This window comes from Ochlerotatus camptorhynchus, unplaced genomic scaffold (assembly GCF_037179485.1).
Source record: "Ochlerotatus camptorhynchus isolate MF236.1 unplaced genomic scaffold, CSIRO-AGI_Acam_v1.1 ptg000434l, whole genome shotgun sequence".
NCBI lineage: Eukaryota > Metazoa > Arthropoda > Insecta > Diptera > Culicidae > Ochlerotatus > Ochlerotatus camptorhynchus.
This window is the reverse complement of record NW_027040920.1, coordinates 7035669-7051311: the sequence shown is the minus strand read 5'-3', so window position 1 is coordinate 7051311 and position 15643 is coordinate 7035669. Positions and strand designations below refer to the sequence as shown.

At 37.7% G+C, this 15643-nt stretch overlaps 1 protein-coding gene and 1 pseudogene across 4 annotated transcripts in view; both read right to left on the bottom strand.

Annotated features, from left to right (window-relative positions):
• The window catches only part of dmpd (F-box protein dmpd), a 339784-nt gene that overhangs the window by 23294 nt on the left and 300847 nt on the right, over nucleotides 1-15643 (bottom strand). For all 4 annotated transcript variants that reach the window (XM_065234628.1, XM_065234629.1, XM_065234631.1 and 1 more), the window contains exons 7-8: nucleotides 6385-6529; nucleotides 6064-6262 (exon numbers count right to left, since the gene is read on the bottom strand). In XM_065234628.1, coding sequence (XP_065090700.1) covers nucleotides 6064-6262; nucleotides 6385-6529 — 344 coding nt within the window. The remainder of the gene's footprint in view (nucleotides 1-6063; nucleotides 6263-6384; nucleotides 6530-15643) is intronic.
• Nucleotides 903-4205, bottom strand: LOC135711606 (protein mothers against dpp-like; annotated as a pseudogene).

Sequence of the window (15643 nt, the reverse complement as noted above, 5' to 3'; positions counted from 1 at the left end):
CTCGAGAAGCGCCTTTTGCCGTTCTTGCAGCAGCACGACGAAGCTCCGCTATTTTGGCCAGATTTGGCATCATGCCACTATTGTAAAAGTGTCCTGGAGTGGTATGAGGCCAATTCTGTCCATTTTGTTCCAAAGGACATGAATCCGCCAAACTGTCCGGAGCTGCGCCCGGTGGAGCAGTACTGGGCAATAATAAAGCGGGAACTTCGGAAGAGCAAGAAGACAGTCAAAGACGAGAAGGACATGTTAAGAAAATGGAAAAAAAAACTGAGAAACTGGTACCGGATGACACTGTAAAGACTTTGATGGATGGCATCAAGCGAAAATGCGTTCAATTTTACACTCAAGGCTCCATCGATTAACTTTTCTTTTGATTTTTGAAGTAAATATATGTATAAAACTACCCTAAAATTTTGGTTTGATTCTAAACATTATAAGAAAATTGGCATGACATTTTCGGTGTCGCAATAATTTCGTGTTCGCCCTTTAGTGGAAATTAAAGAATCTTTGCAAATACTTCAAAAAGCTTTGGGAGAAGTATAACCGTACCTTAAGCAAACTTCCTAAAAATAATGCCAAATATGTTGATACGCCATTCTGTACTTCATGTTTTGTTATCTCTTGCCATCGTAAATATGAAATCAATTACTTTAAAAAAATAAATGTCACTACACTATCATTATCGCTTACATATTACAACTGCTCAAAAAATGTGCGTGCATACACGTACACGCGTGTGTTTGAGTGTGTAAAAAAAGAGCCAAACTTGCCATTAGAAGATTCTCACGCAAATCACACACTTCCACCAAACTGCTCTCAGGCTTCGTCCGTTTTCTTCGATTCAACACAGCGCAACATCCTCCTTTCCCCCTTTGTATCGATTGCTCTCATACTGCTCAGCATTACGCTCTATCCACACACAAAATAAAAATCGGCGGCGCTCCCATCTAGACGAGGACCTTGTCCAACCACTGCAGGGGCCCGTGAAGGTGAATCTCGATTCAGCAGGGTGTGGACGTGACATCCTGTCGGTGGTACTCGGCACCCCACCCCTTGACGAAGCTCATTCTTATCGTTCACATCTTGGTCAGCTCGTACACCACCTCGAAGCCAAGGTTCACCGATTGCGACAGCAGCTGGGCGAATTCCTGATTGTTGAAGATCTTCAGCGAACAGCCGGGAGGGATTTTGCACACGGTACTCGGGTGGAACCCGTGATCCCCCGAATCCGACAGGCACTCGGCATACACTTCTCCGTCGACGTAGTACAGGTGTACCCTCTTTCCGATATGAAGACGTGTGCTTTCGATACAGGGTGTCGACTCAAAGTCGAAAAAAAATTCCCTGATTTTCCCTGACTTTGCAGTCGGTTTTCAGAAAAATTCCGTTATTTTAACCTAAGAAGCTACAACGTGATGTGCTTTATTATACCGTAGTGCAAATTAAGGTTAGTTTAAAATGAGCAGCAGGGCAAGCTTTCGAAAATATAAAGAATAGCATACTCATGGCACGTACAACAGAACTTGATACTAATACAATGTTTACAGAACATATACTAACGAAGGATGTGAATAGGCCTACGGCTATAAATACATATTATAATATATAATGAATAACTACTGCTCACAACTAGGCTCACTATTCATTACTAAGTAATAATAGGAATATTTAATCAATGTCACCAAGCTCTCAATTTGTGTTCATTATTTCTCTTAACATATAAATTATTGTAAAATAACAGAGCAGTGATTATTCTTACTTTGGCAACCGAACCTGAGGATGCACTGCTTATGTATTAGTCAGTTTTGTACTCTCTGAAACTCCATATGACAACTGCAGACATGGCAAAATAATTCATGTTTAATTATAATTAACATTTTATTTTCTCAGTGAGTTCACATTACAAATAGAAATTACAAGTTGAATAGTGAAGAGCGCTATCGTAATCGCCCATTTCCGTTCTATCGAGTAGAAATCATCAATAATGTCAATGATTTCACCATGCACAACACAATAATACGTTTGTTCCGATGCGTTAGTTCATAAGCCACAACATGAAGCCTATTACAGCGCATTGTATGAATATGTACACTCATTGTTCTTAAAACAAAAGAAGCGTTCCTAGCGAATCCTACGTTTTTCTACGTTTATCAGTAGGACGAAGAAAATTTAATGGCGTTTCAATGCGTTAGGACGGAATCGAAACTCGTAGGATGAATTTAGAATCAAGAAGCAGTGTTAGATTTTTAATAATATCTCAACATTGTTTGACTCTTTATCAAATCCAACGGCACGTATGGAAAGGTGAATAAATTTAGAAGTTATCTTTGATGAAAACATTCCATGTTTTGTTCAGACCCTTTCAAAAAAGAGAGGTAAAGTGCGAGATGTGCTTAGTAGGACGGAAATTAGATCAAAAACCCTATGTGATTATTTTCGGATTAATTTTAAAAATGTTTATCATTGGAGCAGAATAATTTTCTCCTGCAAACTCTCGGCTTCTTTTTGAGCATCTTGAGCTCTCGGAATAGAGAGCTTCTTTCATACGACGATCCTTGTCTACATGGTAAGCGAATGCGATTTTTCGAACTCGCTGAATAAGTTCATTCAAAATTTGTAAGTTTTCCTACCCGCCTGCATGAGTAGCACCATCATATATCTGACGTTGCACTACGACTGAAACGTAATGTGGGCGGAAGCGGAACAGAATCGGCAAGTTTGACAATTATCACAAATGATATCAAGATATCTAATCGCACTCGATTTGATTCTAACTAGGTTTCAATCCGACAAGTAGTTTTACTCAGATCGGGCTTTTCCGCTACCACTGCCGTTCCGCTGTCATTTCGCTTGGGCCTTGACTCTTCGCTCATGTTTTCAAAAAGATATTCTGCATTTACCGGAAAACCTCTCTCTGCATTGGCGTTGCCATGCGATAAGCAGCAAATCATTTTCACAACCAACAATAATTCTGAATACGTCGACCAATAACCTGTGCCAAAAAACGTCCAGTCGTTCCTTTTTGTGATCATATTGCTCAAATGTGCATTTACCTGTGCAATATTGTTCAGATGATCAATATTAATGAACCTTCATATAATGCATCGAACCATTTGAGACATCGTGTTGCACAAAAAAGGCACCATAGGGTTGTTGGTCTGAAATTAGCATAGAAATGGCTCAACTTCGACAGCAAATGATTTGCAGAAAGCTAGCTTAATGCCACGTTCAGACTACAGAGTTATAACATGTTATAACGGTTGTCAAATAATTGCAACACAGTAACCACCATAAAGATAGTGCTATAACATGTTATAAATCTGTAGTCTGAACGTACTATTAGCCATCAGCAGCGAGTCATTCAAACAGTTTTTAACATCTTGGTAGGAAGCTGACGTTGGTTTGATTTTGTATTTCTGGACGCCTTGAATACATTTTCGTATTTGCGGAGTAATTTTGATTGCCCTCTGAACAGCAGCACTATTATGGAATATGGTAGATCTAGTATACATCGTGATAAACCCTCGTATTGCTGGTACATCTTTCAAGATATTGTAGGTACCATGCACATATTTGACAACATCCCAACTGATACTGCAAGCACTATCCTTGAATGCATTATGCAAAATATACAGCCCACAGCTTCCCGGATCTATCAGCTTCTCACCACGTTTTTGTACCTCTAGCTTCAATTCACATTTAGCCCATCCATGGACACTTGCAGCAACTTGTTCGAAAAGATACTGGCAAGGGCGTCCATAAACGCAGCGAGTAGATCTGATGCCCGGGATCTTCCCAAAAACTTTGACGTCATGCACTGATAAAATTTCAAAGATTATTTTTATGTGTTCCACACATGATTTTTTGCAATGTGATCAACATTATTTTTTTCCCTGACCTACACTAAAATCCCTGATATTCCCTGACTTTCCAGATCATAAATAGAATTCCCTGACATACCCTGACTTTCCAGGTTTTTCCAGGTAGTCGACACCCTGCGATTGTACTGTTGCAGTTGACGTTGCTCAGCTGACCGAGGCAGAAACGATCGGAGTTGATTGAGGGATTTGTGAACCCATCCAGGAGGTGAAATGCAATGGAACACTTCGCCAACCCGGCAGTTCGTAGTAGGCTATACTGACCCAGTAGGGAGGTTCCTGATAACTAACCGCGGCCACTTCGCCGTGCATCTGATTGTTATCCATCTGGTTAACAACGTTGGACTCATCCTCCGGTAGGAGCTCATGAAATGAAGAATGGTGAATTCTGGGGTTTTTCAATTCTTCATTTAAAAAAAAATATACCTGCTGCTTCCAGGATTTACTCCCATACTTTTCGATCCAACGATTCTGTTTTTGTTGTCATCGGAATGAAAACTAGCGGAAATTTTCTCGACTTCCCTGGACATAGAGTATCATTGTGCAACAATATACACATTCATGCATTGGTAATTGGCATCGAAAGCTCTCAATTAATAACTGTGGAAGTGCATTTAGAACACTAAGCTGAGAGCACGCAATAAGCTAATATGTGCTAAGCAATAAGATTGAAATGCAAATAAGAAGAAGAAGAAGAAGAAGGTTTTACTGGGTTTTTGAATTCCGCCTGATAACCATCTCAACGTTTTCTCAATTTATTTAATTTAAATATTGAGCACTAGAAAGCCTGATATTCTGTATATTGAATATCAATTCAACGCTATTTCATTTGTCTGAAAGCAATTTTATTGAAAAAACTGAAGTATCCGGATAGTGAAATTTCCAGCTCTAATCTGTGGTAAATTAAAAAATGAGAAAAATTATTCCGCACTTGTACAAACATAGTTCTGTTAACCCAATTTAATGATAGAAAACAAAATTTGTCGATTTCATTGATTCCTTACGAATAACGGACATTTGAATTTTTACCGACTTTTTCAGCAATTCAAAAACCCAGTAAAAAAAAACTGACTCCTGTTAAATAATCTAAGTGTGTACCGTTTGTACTCTATTTTCACCCTATAGCTTCGTCCTCTTGATAGATAGAAAATGGTCGTCCTGCATAAAGTTTCTTAAAATGACTTTATCTACAATGTTTCGATAGATGTTCATCAATTTTAACAAAACATAAAAAAGTTTTTTTTAATCAAAAATAAAGAACCTAAAAAATTAAGAAACTCTCTAGAAGACATCATAATACTACACTCAATAGTTTCGTCGCAAATGGGTATGTCCCACTGTGCAACGCCTAGAAATCCGATCCACAGATATTGTACTGAAAATCGATTTTTTTTCGGGGAACTAGTGCTTTCGAGGAATTGTACGATTTGGGAAACTGGTTCGTTCGGGGAACCGTTTTTCAGGGATAAAACCTTCAAAGAAACTGTTTTCGTGGAACTGGTTTTCGGGGAAAAGTCGTACAATCAAAAGAAAATATTGAGAATGTGTGGAAGAATTTCGGAGAGCCAAATTCAAGAAGATCAAGGACTTCGTACGGCTTCTATCAAAGATGTATTTTAGCTGACAATTCGACATTCAAGTTTTCTTAAAAGTATAAAATGATTTAGTATAAAATTTCGTGACGGGTCTCTTCTCAAAATGACATTTTTTTTTTTAATCAAAGGAAGACTCCAAACTTAACCACTCTGCAACTTTTTTTTTCGCTAAATTTGGCGTGCACATTAACTTATGCTCAGATATGAATATTGATAATTAATCCACCCCACCATCCCCCGGTGGCGACACTAATGTCTGTTTTAATAATTAAAATTTCCCATTTCGCACAAAACGTGCTCCAGTTTTTTTTTTGCTTCGCCTTGAGGTGCTAAACCTTCATTTACTTTTCGCTTTACTTTCCTGTCTCATCTCCATTATCCCGCACAAAAGAAAACTGTCTTGGGTAATAACTTTTCCCGCGAAGAAAAGCCCGCATATCTTTTAACGTGAGAGGTGTATTTTTCATTCCTTGCAATTATTTTATCCATTTTACCCTCCTCCAACAACCGCGACTCGTTCTAACAAATTCGCCAACCCACACTGCAAAGTGTTTTTCCCGAAAGCTAAAAAAAAAAGACCGAAACCATACCTGTAGCAGGGTGGAAAACTTCCTCGATATCTCCTCATTCTTTTTGTCGTTCTCGTCGAGCCGATTTGCATACTCGAGTGTTTGCTTTTGCTGTTCCGCCAGCAATTTCTGCTGCTCGGCAATTTGTTTCGCCTGCTCGGTTGCCTTCCGCTTGCAGGTACGCAACTCGCTACGTAACACCGATAATTGATTATTGTATCTGCATCATTTCCGGCAGAGAAAAAATTGAAAGAAACAAGAGAGAGAAAAAACGATAGGTTAGCTTCCGTTGAGGTGATGTGGGTTCATTTTCATATCGATTTGGGTTCTGGCTCCTCGTACCTCTTCATTCCCTGTTTGATTTTGCGAATACCCTTCCGGAGCACCATGTTGCTCTGGGGTGGCGAGGACGAGCTCGAGTGTGATGTGTCCCGGGATAGGATGGAGGACGATACCTCCAGGGCCGTGAACGGTTTTGTACTAGATGCTGAAATGAAGATGGAAGGAAATCGGATTAGAGGATATCAATATTGATGGAAGGTCCAAAACCAAGCGTCTTCATAGCGTACTCCATTCACATGGAGACGCATGGTTTTCCACAAATTGACGCAAAAACCAAATGACGAGCCTATCTCGAGTAGCTTCTTCCCATAGCAACAACACAAATATCTCAATTTATCACAGTCGGTGGGCATCGTGGCCCTGTGGTTAGTGCCGTTCAGCCGTCCAGATGCAATGTGCTTTAGGATTAGACTTTGTTTTGCACAGAAGCGTTTGAACATTGCCTTGCTGGGTTGAGTAATAAAATATTCAAGGATAATTCCCGGACGGCTCCATTATACCAGTGATTTAAAATGGGACTCGATATCAAATCGTTAAATCCCATTATTGTTGTTTTCGCCTTCAACAGTGTCGTACTCGTACATAATAATGCTAACCTAGTTTTATAATGCTTGGCCATACTAGCATCAAAACAGTTACTAACATTGTTAAAAGCCCTAAGGTAGAAGATAAACGGATTGTTAAATCCGTAACTAGTTCGATGTGCAGGAATCATGATTAGAGGTGAGTGCCGATGAGGAACATTGAAGGAAACTTGATGAAAAGTCCCGAGCAATTGATGTTTTTTTTTCAGGACATTAAATGTGAACAATCGCTGCATCTGAAGACGTGTTGCTGATAGTAATATAGCTTAAGGTGAATCGCTGTGGAATTCTTATTTAACCTCGAATTTTCAAGAGCACGAATATCAGCTCCCAGAAAACATACAATGATGAAACTGGAACTTAATATTTACTGTAGTGTAGCAAACAGAGAGTTCTACTTTAATGAGCGATGTCATACTTGTGTCCGAGATTTGTGCTCTAGAAATCATGAAGTGATAGGTCATATCATCCATCATGAGGGCCATTTTTGGACGTTTCAAGGAATCTCATTAAGGTCAATCAGTGGACAACGTGCCGCGTAATAAGGTAGGTGGGTTAAATTGTTCGTCCCACGGAAGGTGACGCACTTCAGAGGGGTTGCATCGATTGTGTAGGCGTGATGGATAGGCGACCATCAGCGACTGAACGTGATCACTTTACTCATTTACTACAGATATCCATTTATATAGAATTCCAAGAGATACTCTCAACGCTATTTTGTGAAGAATTTCAAGGAAATTCTGGATGAATACTTAGAAGTATGATTGGACTTGCCGCACAATCATATCAATGCAAAAATGGCACAGGCATCGAAAGCTCTCAATTAATAACTAAAGTGCATCTAGAACACTAAGTTGAGAGCAAATGCCAAAATGAATTATAAACAGAATTTAAATGATGTTCTGAGCATAATTTTAAAAGGAATAGACTCAGGATTTCAAAAACCAAAGTCAGTCGCGGCATGAAAGTGGTCTGATTTTGAGCCAGGGATGACGGATTTTGTCACTATTGAAAATTGAACGAATGTGCAACTGTTGCTATGATAATTAAAATTATCCCAATGGCCTGACAAAAGCGCTTTCCCCAACACAGTTTTCAAAATTGAATTCCATCCGGCCTCACCGAACGGTGTTTATCCAATCACCGCGTGTGGTGAGTGGTGGTGTTCTCCAGTACACAACGAAAGGCTCCCCACAAGCAGCTAGCTATCAAGGCTGCCCTCAACCGCTGATCGGATTCAGTTGCTCCTCGTGAGCCGCTGTGGGCCATCTATGCCAAGCGCGTCATCATCGTTCCAAACAACATAGAAGCCGTCAACCTCATCCGCGTTGAACACCCCAATAGCTTAGCATTACTCAACCATCACGACAAAATGGTTCTCTTCAGGACTACCGCTCGCCTTGCTACCAGCCACATCACTCGCTAAGCTCTTTGATAATGTACCCAGCAACCAAACGCTTGTGGTCAAATGCGTAACAGTATTGAAGTGGTACATAAAAATTCTTGCAATAACCGAATACTACATGACCTTGTCAATTAACCAGAAACACCAGAATTAAGGTAAGGTTTTCTCCAGGACTCTAGAAGAAAGCTAAAAAATCACGAATATCTCGCGATTGGAACTTTTCAGCAAGAAATTCCTCCAATCAATTTTCGCTTTTCTTATTATCTATTGAATACACCAAAAATTCCGTGATTTTGTGATCAGAAAACGAGGCATTTCCGTGATGGGAAAAAGTGGTTTCCCTAACACAGTCGCCGAATATTGATACCGAGCACGTAATCCTACACCAAATCTACGGTCGTGTCTTGGATACAACCTCCTTCTTTTTATCAGAATGGCGTCTTTGTCATTTTTCAATAATTTGCAGCACGACAACGTCACTTGTGATCGAAATGACGTCTGAGACAAAGTTGTAGAAAAAAGAGTCTTTCTGTTGTGCATCCATAAATTACGTCACGCTTCTAGGATGGTCATGTCACATCACCATATTTTTTAGTTATAATTTGTGAGATCTTATAGCATAAGTACATTGATATGAGTCAAATTTGCTAAAAATCATAATTTTTTTTTTGCTTTATTTAAAAGGTTTTCAGTTAGGAGCTGGTTTACCCAGAGGCGGGATGTGCTGTGAAATCATCCTACTTATCCTCCATCAATGAGATGTAAATAGGTAAGGCCCACTGAATTTAACGTTTCTTTCGTTCTCCCGCTGTTTAAATGGTTGAAAGAGTGTGACGTCACACTCTGGCCCATTTCAACAGACGGAGAACGAAAGAGACGAAAAATTCACTGCTTACACTCATGGATTTTCCATATGTGAATTTGGCTCCAAACATCAACAAACCATCGTTGCTTGTTGTCGATTGGAGCAATGCGAGCTAGCTTGTTCGTATGACAGTCACCTCCCTTCCTTGGGTTTTACCTTGGGAAAAGAAATCACACCATCTTAACATCGATGCTATGTGAAACATTTATTAACTTTCAAAATGCACAGATAGCACATTTGGTTTTTAAATTGCTAAGTTGTAACTGTCTCGACAATTTGGAATAACAAAGAGGGAAGTTCCTTGAACCAGTTGGAAAACACCTCAGAAACATTGAGGGTTTCGTGAACTAGAAATTAGTAAAAAAAAGAACCCAAAACAGTCGTAAGATCCATGAATTATGCAGAACTTCCATAGGTCTTTTTCAAGGTACCGTGTAAAATGTAAAATCGGTGATCGTGTCGGAAGAACATAACGGAAGATCTGTGAAATTTTTTGAAGTTATGTTAATAATAGGGTCAGTCAAACTTAAAAGATGTTTCGAGTTGTTCCTGGAACTGTCGGAGATGTTGTTCGAGATGTCTCAAATGGAAGTTCTATGAACTTTTCTTTTGAAACTTGGGAAGTTCGAAGAAAATTCGAGAAGTCGGCGGAGCATCCGGAAAGTCTTTAGAATATCCGAGGTGTCCGTAGAATATCTGAAAAATCCATAAGATTTCCGAAAAGCCCGTAGATCTTCCAAAAAGTCCGTAGATCTTTCAAGAAGTTCGTAGATCTTCCGAAAAGTCCGTAGATCTTCTGAGAAGATCGGAGAACTACCTGAGTTCGTAAAACTTCAGATAAGTAGAATCATAGAGGTAACTCTAAGACCAGCATGTCCCGAAGAAAAGTGCACAACTTTTTGGCTCAGCTCTAGTACTATCTTCGGTATCAAGCTAATCGATGCACCCCTAGAAACATTGGAAAATCAACGAACCCCTCATTTTATCTGTCAAACTTTCATAGCGTCAGTGGCGTCACCTTAACCTCAATCTACTTGTACACCAACTCTCAAAACATAAACAATTATCAAAATATTGCTTGCAATGGATAGATATCGAGTTAACTAGAAGATAAAGTGTATTATTCAACCGATTCGAGTATGAATATGGCATTAAATCTGTTTTTGAAAGTTGGTGCACAGGTAAAAAGTGAGGTTACGTGACGCCACTGCATAGTGTAGTACTAGAATTTCGACTAGAATGGGATACGTTAATTAATTTGCTAGAAACCAATAGGCTAGTCAAGTAGTCAGCCAATTTTAAATCGTTAGTTTCTACCGGTTGGTAGAATTTCCGAAATATTCGTAGAATATCCGAGGCGTCCATAGAACTTCCGAAAAGTTTATAGAGCTTCCGAGAAGTCCATATAATATCCGATAAGTCCATATAACATCCGAGCAGACCGTAGAACTTCCGAAAAGTCCGTAAAACTTTCTAGGAGTTGATATAAGTTCCAAGAACTCTGTAGAGCTTCCGAAAAGACAGTAGAACTACCAAAAGTCAGAAGAATATCTGAAAGGATCCTAAATCTTCCGAGAAGTCCGTAGAATATCCGAGAACCCCATAGAACTTCCGAATGGTCCACTGATCTTCCGAAAAAAAAACATTGATTTTCTGAAAAATCCGTTGAACTTATGTGTAGTCCGAGCGGCGCCAGTGGTGTAGAGGTAAGCGTGATTACCTTTCACCCCAGCAGGCCTGGGTTCAATCCCAGTCGGCGTCGCAGGGATGTTCTGAGGCATAACATCTTTGAGCACGCCTTCCTTCGGATGGGAAGTAAAGCCGTTGGTCCCCGGTTCATGAGTTGATGGGTCCATAGGTAAGGTCCAGGTGTGGGAGCTGCCTTCCTGGCGTATCTGATTCGTAGCAAAACTGCTCGCGATACTCCCAGTGACTAGCGATTTCGTCTAGAACAGCTTCTATTCGGTCCTCACGCCAATAGAGTTCTACCATAGAGGTAACTCTAAGACTAAGACGTGCTCAACTTTTAGCCTCCGCTCTGGTATTATCTTCGGTCCCAAGCTAATCGATGCACCCCTTGAAACATAGGAAAATCCAAGAACCCCTCATTTAATCTGTCAAACTTTCATAGCGAATCAAAACAAACATAGTGTAGTACTAGAATTCCGACTAGAATGGGGTACGCTTATAGATGCACTTGGAATCACTTATGAGATTTTGACATTTTTTCAAGATCACAGATTTGCAAAAAAAAATATATTTATGAGTCGTTGAGTCATAATTGTCAAGGCTCTGAGACTTGCAAGCATTTTAAGGGTTATAACACATTACAGAACAATCGATAGAATCTTGCGGACAAACCCTGGAATATTTAGTAAAATTTAAAGTTATTCAAAGTGTTGATTTCAATCAAATATTGAGGAGGATTCCTCTCTTTAATTTGGCGTTCAAATAATTGCTATAGCTTCATTACAGCCGGAGATATTTGTGTTTTAGTAAGTAAAATTTCATTTTTAGAAGAAATTTCAATTTTTCTTTCTGAAATTTTTCTGACTACATTTTTGGATTCAGTGCACGATTTAACATAAGAATCATAGGTCAAACATTGAAGCTAATTTTGTTTACTTTTATTTGTTATGTAGTGTAAATAGAAATATAATATAATAAAAAATATAAAATAAATATAATATTTCTTTAAAATACTACAAGGGGGTTCTAAATAAAATTTCGAAAGGTTTATGCTGTTTTGAATAGAGTTAAAATAAAATTTTAATAATGGAAGCCTTCTTCTTTGAAGTTCTTAGAAGGGTTTTCAAGCAAATTCCAAACCAGAATTCAATTGTAATTATTATGCGAAGTGTTTTTTGGTTAATTTCAGAAGAATTCCATGATAATTCAGAGAAGAATTCCAAGTTAATTCTGGAATTCATGTCATGAGAATTTTGAATAATGAAAAATTATAACCAAGGAAAAGAATAGTTCAGTTTCGGATTTAACAAATATTTGTTTCCAAAGTCCAGCATCTCCAATATTTTCTTTTGAGGCCCATGCACTTAACATCTGATATTGAAACGACAAAAATCAAATTGTAATTTTGTTGAGTGATTTAATTCTTAAATGAATAACACGGGAAACTACAGTAAATTATGCAGCAAAAAGAACAAGAAATTTATTTGGTAAGAATCACTGTTTTAATAGTTATTTCAGGGTGTCTACTCAATCCAAGGAATCAAATTCTCTGAGTTTTCCAGGTTTTTCCAGGTCGGATGAAAAAAATTCCAGTTGCATACAAATTATACACATTATTATTTTATCTATTTATCCATCTGGAATCCCTTTTATGTACTTATTGATTTATGTTATTTTCGATTGTTCAAACTTGGGCGTTGTTACTTATAAGTCGGCACAGCAAAAAAGTTATTGAATATTACAGCAGAACAGATGCACATAGGTTGTTTAATATTAATTTGTACAATTTATGTTTAGTAAATGCACCAATAGTGGAGGTACGTTAGTACAATGTACTTCTATAGCGGCTTAGGGAGACTCTATAAGCCACCATAGGAACATATTACACTAAAGTACCTCCACTATTGGTGCATTTATCCTACACATAATTTGCGAAAAGAAATTATATCCATGGGTGTAATACTGTATTTGGTTTTTGCAATCACATTAGTTATTCATACAGTAACATGCATTACGTCAATCAATATTACATTCTTTTTTGGTATTTTTGTTAATTCAAGAATATAAATACAAGTTAGAAACCTGACTATACTATTTCGGTAAAACGATATATCAAAATTTGATAACAATATGCTTTCAAAAATAAAATATCATTTTGATAATATGTTTGAGTCCAACACTGTTTGGAAGATCAAGACAGAATAAATCATGGTTTCACATGTCTAAAATCTCTTAAGGTCCGTTTAGACTATCTGATTTCTTGGTCTGATTTTGACCACCGCCATAATGAAAAATCTGCTCGAATTTACTTTCGACACACTTTGTCGAACCCCCCTGTTTGCTGGTGTTCACACTGCTTGCACATGTCGAAAGAACTGTCAATTTAGATTTCAAAACAAAACTGTATCAGGAATCAAAAGTAAATACTTCCATCATGAATTACCGGAAAATTGCTCTAGTTTCGGCAGACGTATTTGCTTTTATTATTTTAAATAAAATGAGAAAAAGAAGGTGAACTTTGTGGAGTAGGAAATGGTTGCTCAGGAGGAACTCCGGCAGGGATCTGGCTCAACTTTTCCATCAAGAGCTGCGATATGAAGATGAAAATGGATTTCAAAACTTCGCCAGGATGTCGATACGAGTTCTCACTAGATATACATAATTCCTTGAGTTCTGAAAATTTCTGTTAATAACTCAATTCTGCAAGGTCTTCAAACCTTCTGACGTCCCTGAAGTTTTGTTTCTGTTCTCCGGTAAAATTTCTTTAAAGATCAACAATCTTTCCTGACAATCTGCAAATGTCTCGGTAGTTCTACAGATTTCTTTGAAGTTCTGTGTGTTCTTCAGAAGTTCTGCAAATTTTCCTAAAAATCTACAAAGTTCCTGAATCCCAGAAGATTTAAGATCCTTGAAGATCAACAATTATCTCTGATGTTCACAAAATTTCTAATAATCTACAAACTTCTCGAAAGTTCTGTAATTTTCTCTGCAGATTTTCATGATTCAATGAATATCTGCAAAGATCTCTGAACATCTATACAATTTTCTAAAGAATTAAAAGATTATCTAGAAATTTTTGAGCTTTCCGGAAGTTTTAGGAATTATTCTGAAGTTTTTCTAATTTTTCTGAAGCTGTGCAAATATCTCTAAAGATCAGCGAATTTACCTGAAGTTCTGTAAATGTCTTTCAAAATCCAAGAACCGCAGTAAAATTCTGAAAATTTATTGAAACATCTGCTAATTTTTGAGTAGGAACTTTTCTGAAGTTCCTAAAATTTATTTCAAATTCTGTAAAGTTTTTTGAAGTACTGTATTTCTGCTCCAAAGATCTACGAACTGCCCTGAAGTTCAATAAATTTTACAGTAGATCTCCGAACTTTTCTAAAGTTCTTTAAATTTCTTTGTGGGTTATTTATTTAAAGATCGGCGAACTTTCCCGAAGATCTGTGAGTTTTGCTGAAGTTTTGCAAATTTTTCTAAAAACGTACGAACTTTCTGACATTCTACAGATTTCTCTTAAGGTCTTCGGACTTCTCTGAAGTTCTTTAGATCTATCTATTTCCGACTTCCATGGAGTTATGCAAAATATTGTACTTTTGTACTTCGCTGCGATTTGTTTTTGGAATTGAGGTGCTTTTCTGACATTTAACGAATTTTTCTGAAGATCTCACATTTGTGTGAAACTATCTGTCAAATTCCTGCAAATATCTTTAAAGTTCTGTAAAGTTGTTTTAAGCTCCGTAGCTCTATTCCCAAGATCTACAAAAAAACTTGAGGCTCAATAAATTTCTCAGTAGATCTGCAAACTTCTCTGATGTTTTGTAAATTCCTCTCGGGTTACCCTGAAGATTTGAAAATTGAAGATTACCTAAAGTTGTCAAAATTTATCTGAAAATATTTGAGCTTCTTAGGAGTTTTAAATGTCTCTCTCAAGATCTACAAATTTTCCTGAAATCGTGTAAATATTTTTTTTTTAATTCGCCGAGCTTCCCTGAAGTTCTGCAATTTTTACTGAAGATCCATTAACATTTCTGAGATTCTTGTGATTTTTTCAGAAGTCCTGTATTTTTTTCAAAGTTCTGTAGCTTTGTTCTGAAGATCTACGAACTTTTCTGATGTTGAACAATGTTTCGAGGATCTCCAAACTTCTGTGAAATACTTTATATTTCACTGTAGATTCTTGGACTTGTCTGAAGTTATGCGAATTTCCCTGAAGATTTGCAAAATTTCGCTTATAGTAATTATTTTTGCATGCTTGAAGTTTTGAAAATTTCTTTGAACATTTATCTGAAGATCTACGACCTCTCTTGGGATTTTGTTTTTATGAATTTCTGTTAATTACTTTTAATTTGTTTGTAGTTCTGTTCTCAAGGTCTACGAACTACCCTGAAGCTCAACAAATTTCTCAGTAGATCTCCGACCCTCTCTGAAGCTCAAAAATTTTTTATGTAGGCCTGCTGTCTGGCATGCTTATTCTTATACAATACATGCTTCGTATGCTTCCTTTTGACGGTTGCCAGTCTCTCTTTTTCGGCTGCTTACTTTTTACGACGATTTTGATCATCCACATACAAATCAGCGAAGAGCGAGCGTGACAAGACTCTCTGAATGAACTTGTCTCGTTCACACACGTTGTCTTAGCTGTCAGATGCTTGTCAAGTTCAGTGTCCTTAAGAAACGTTTCGAGAAACTGAACGAAAAACTTCTTTTGAATTA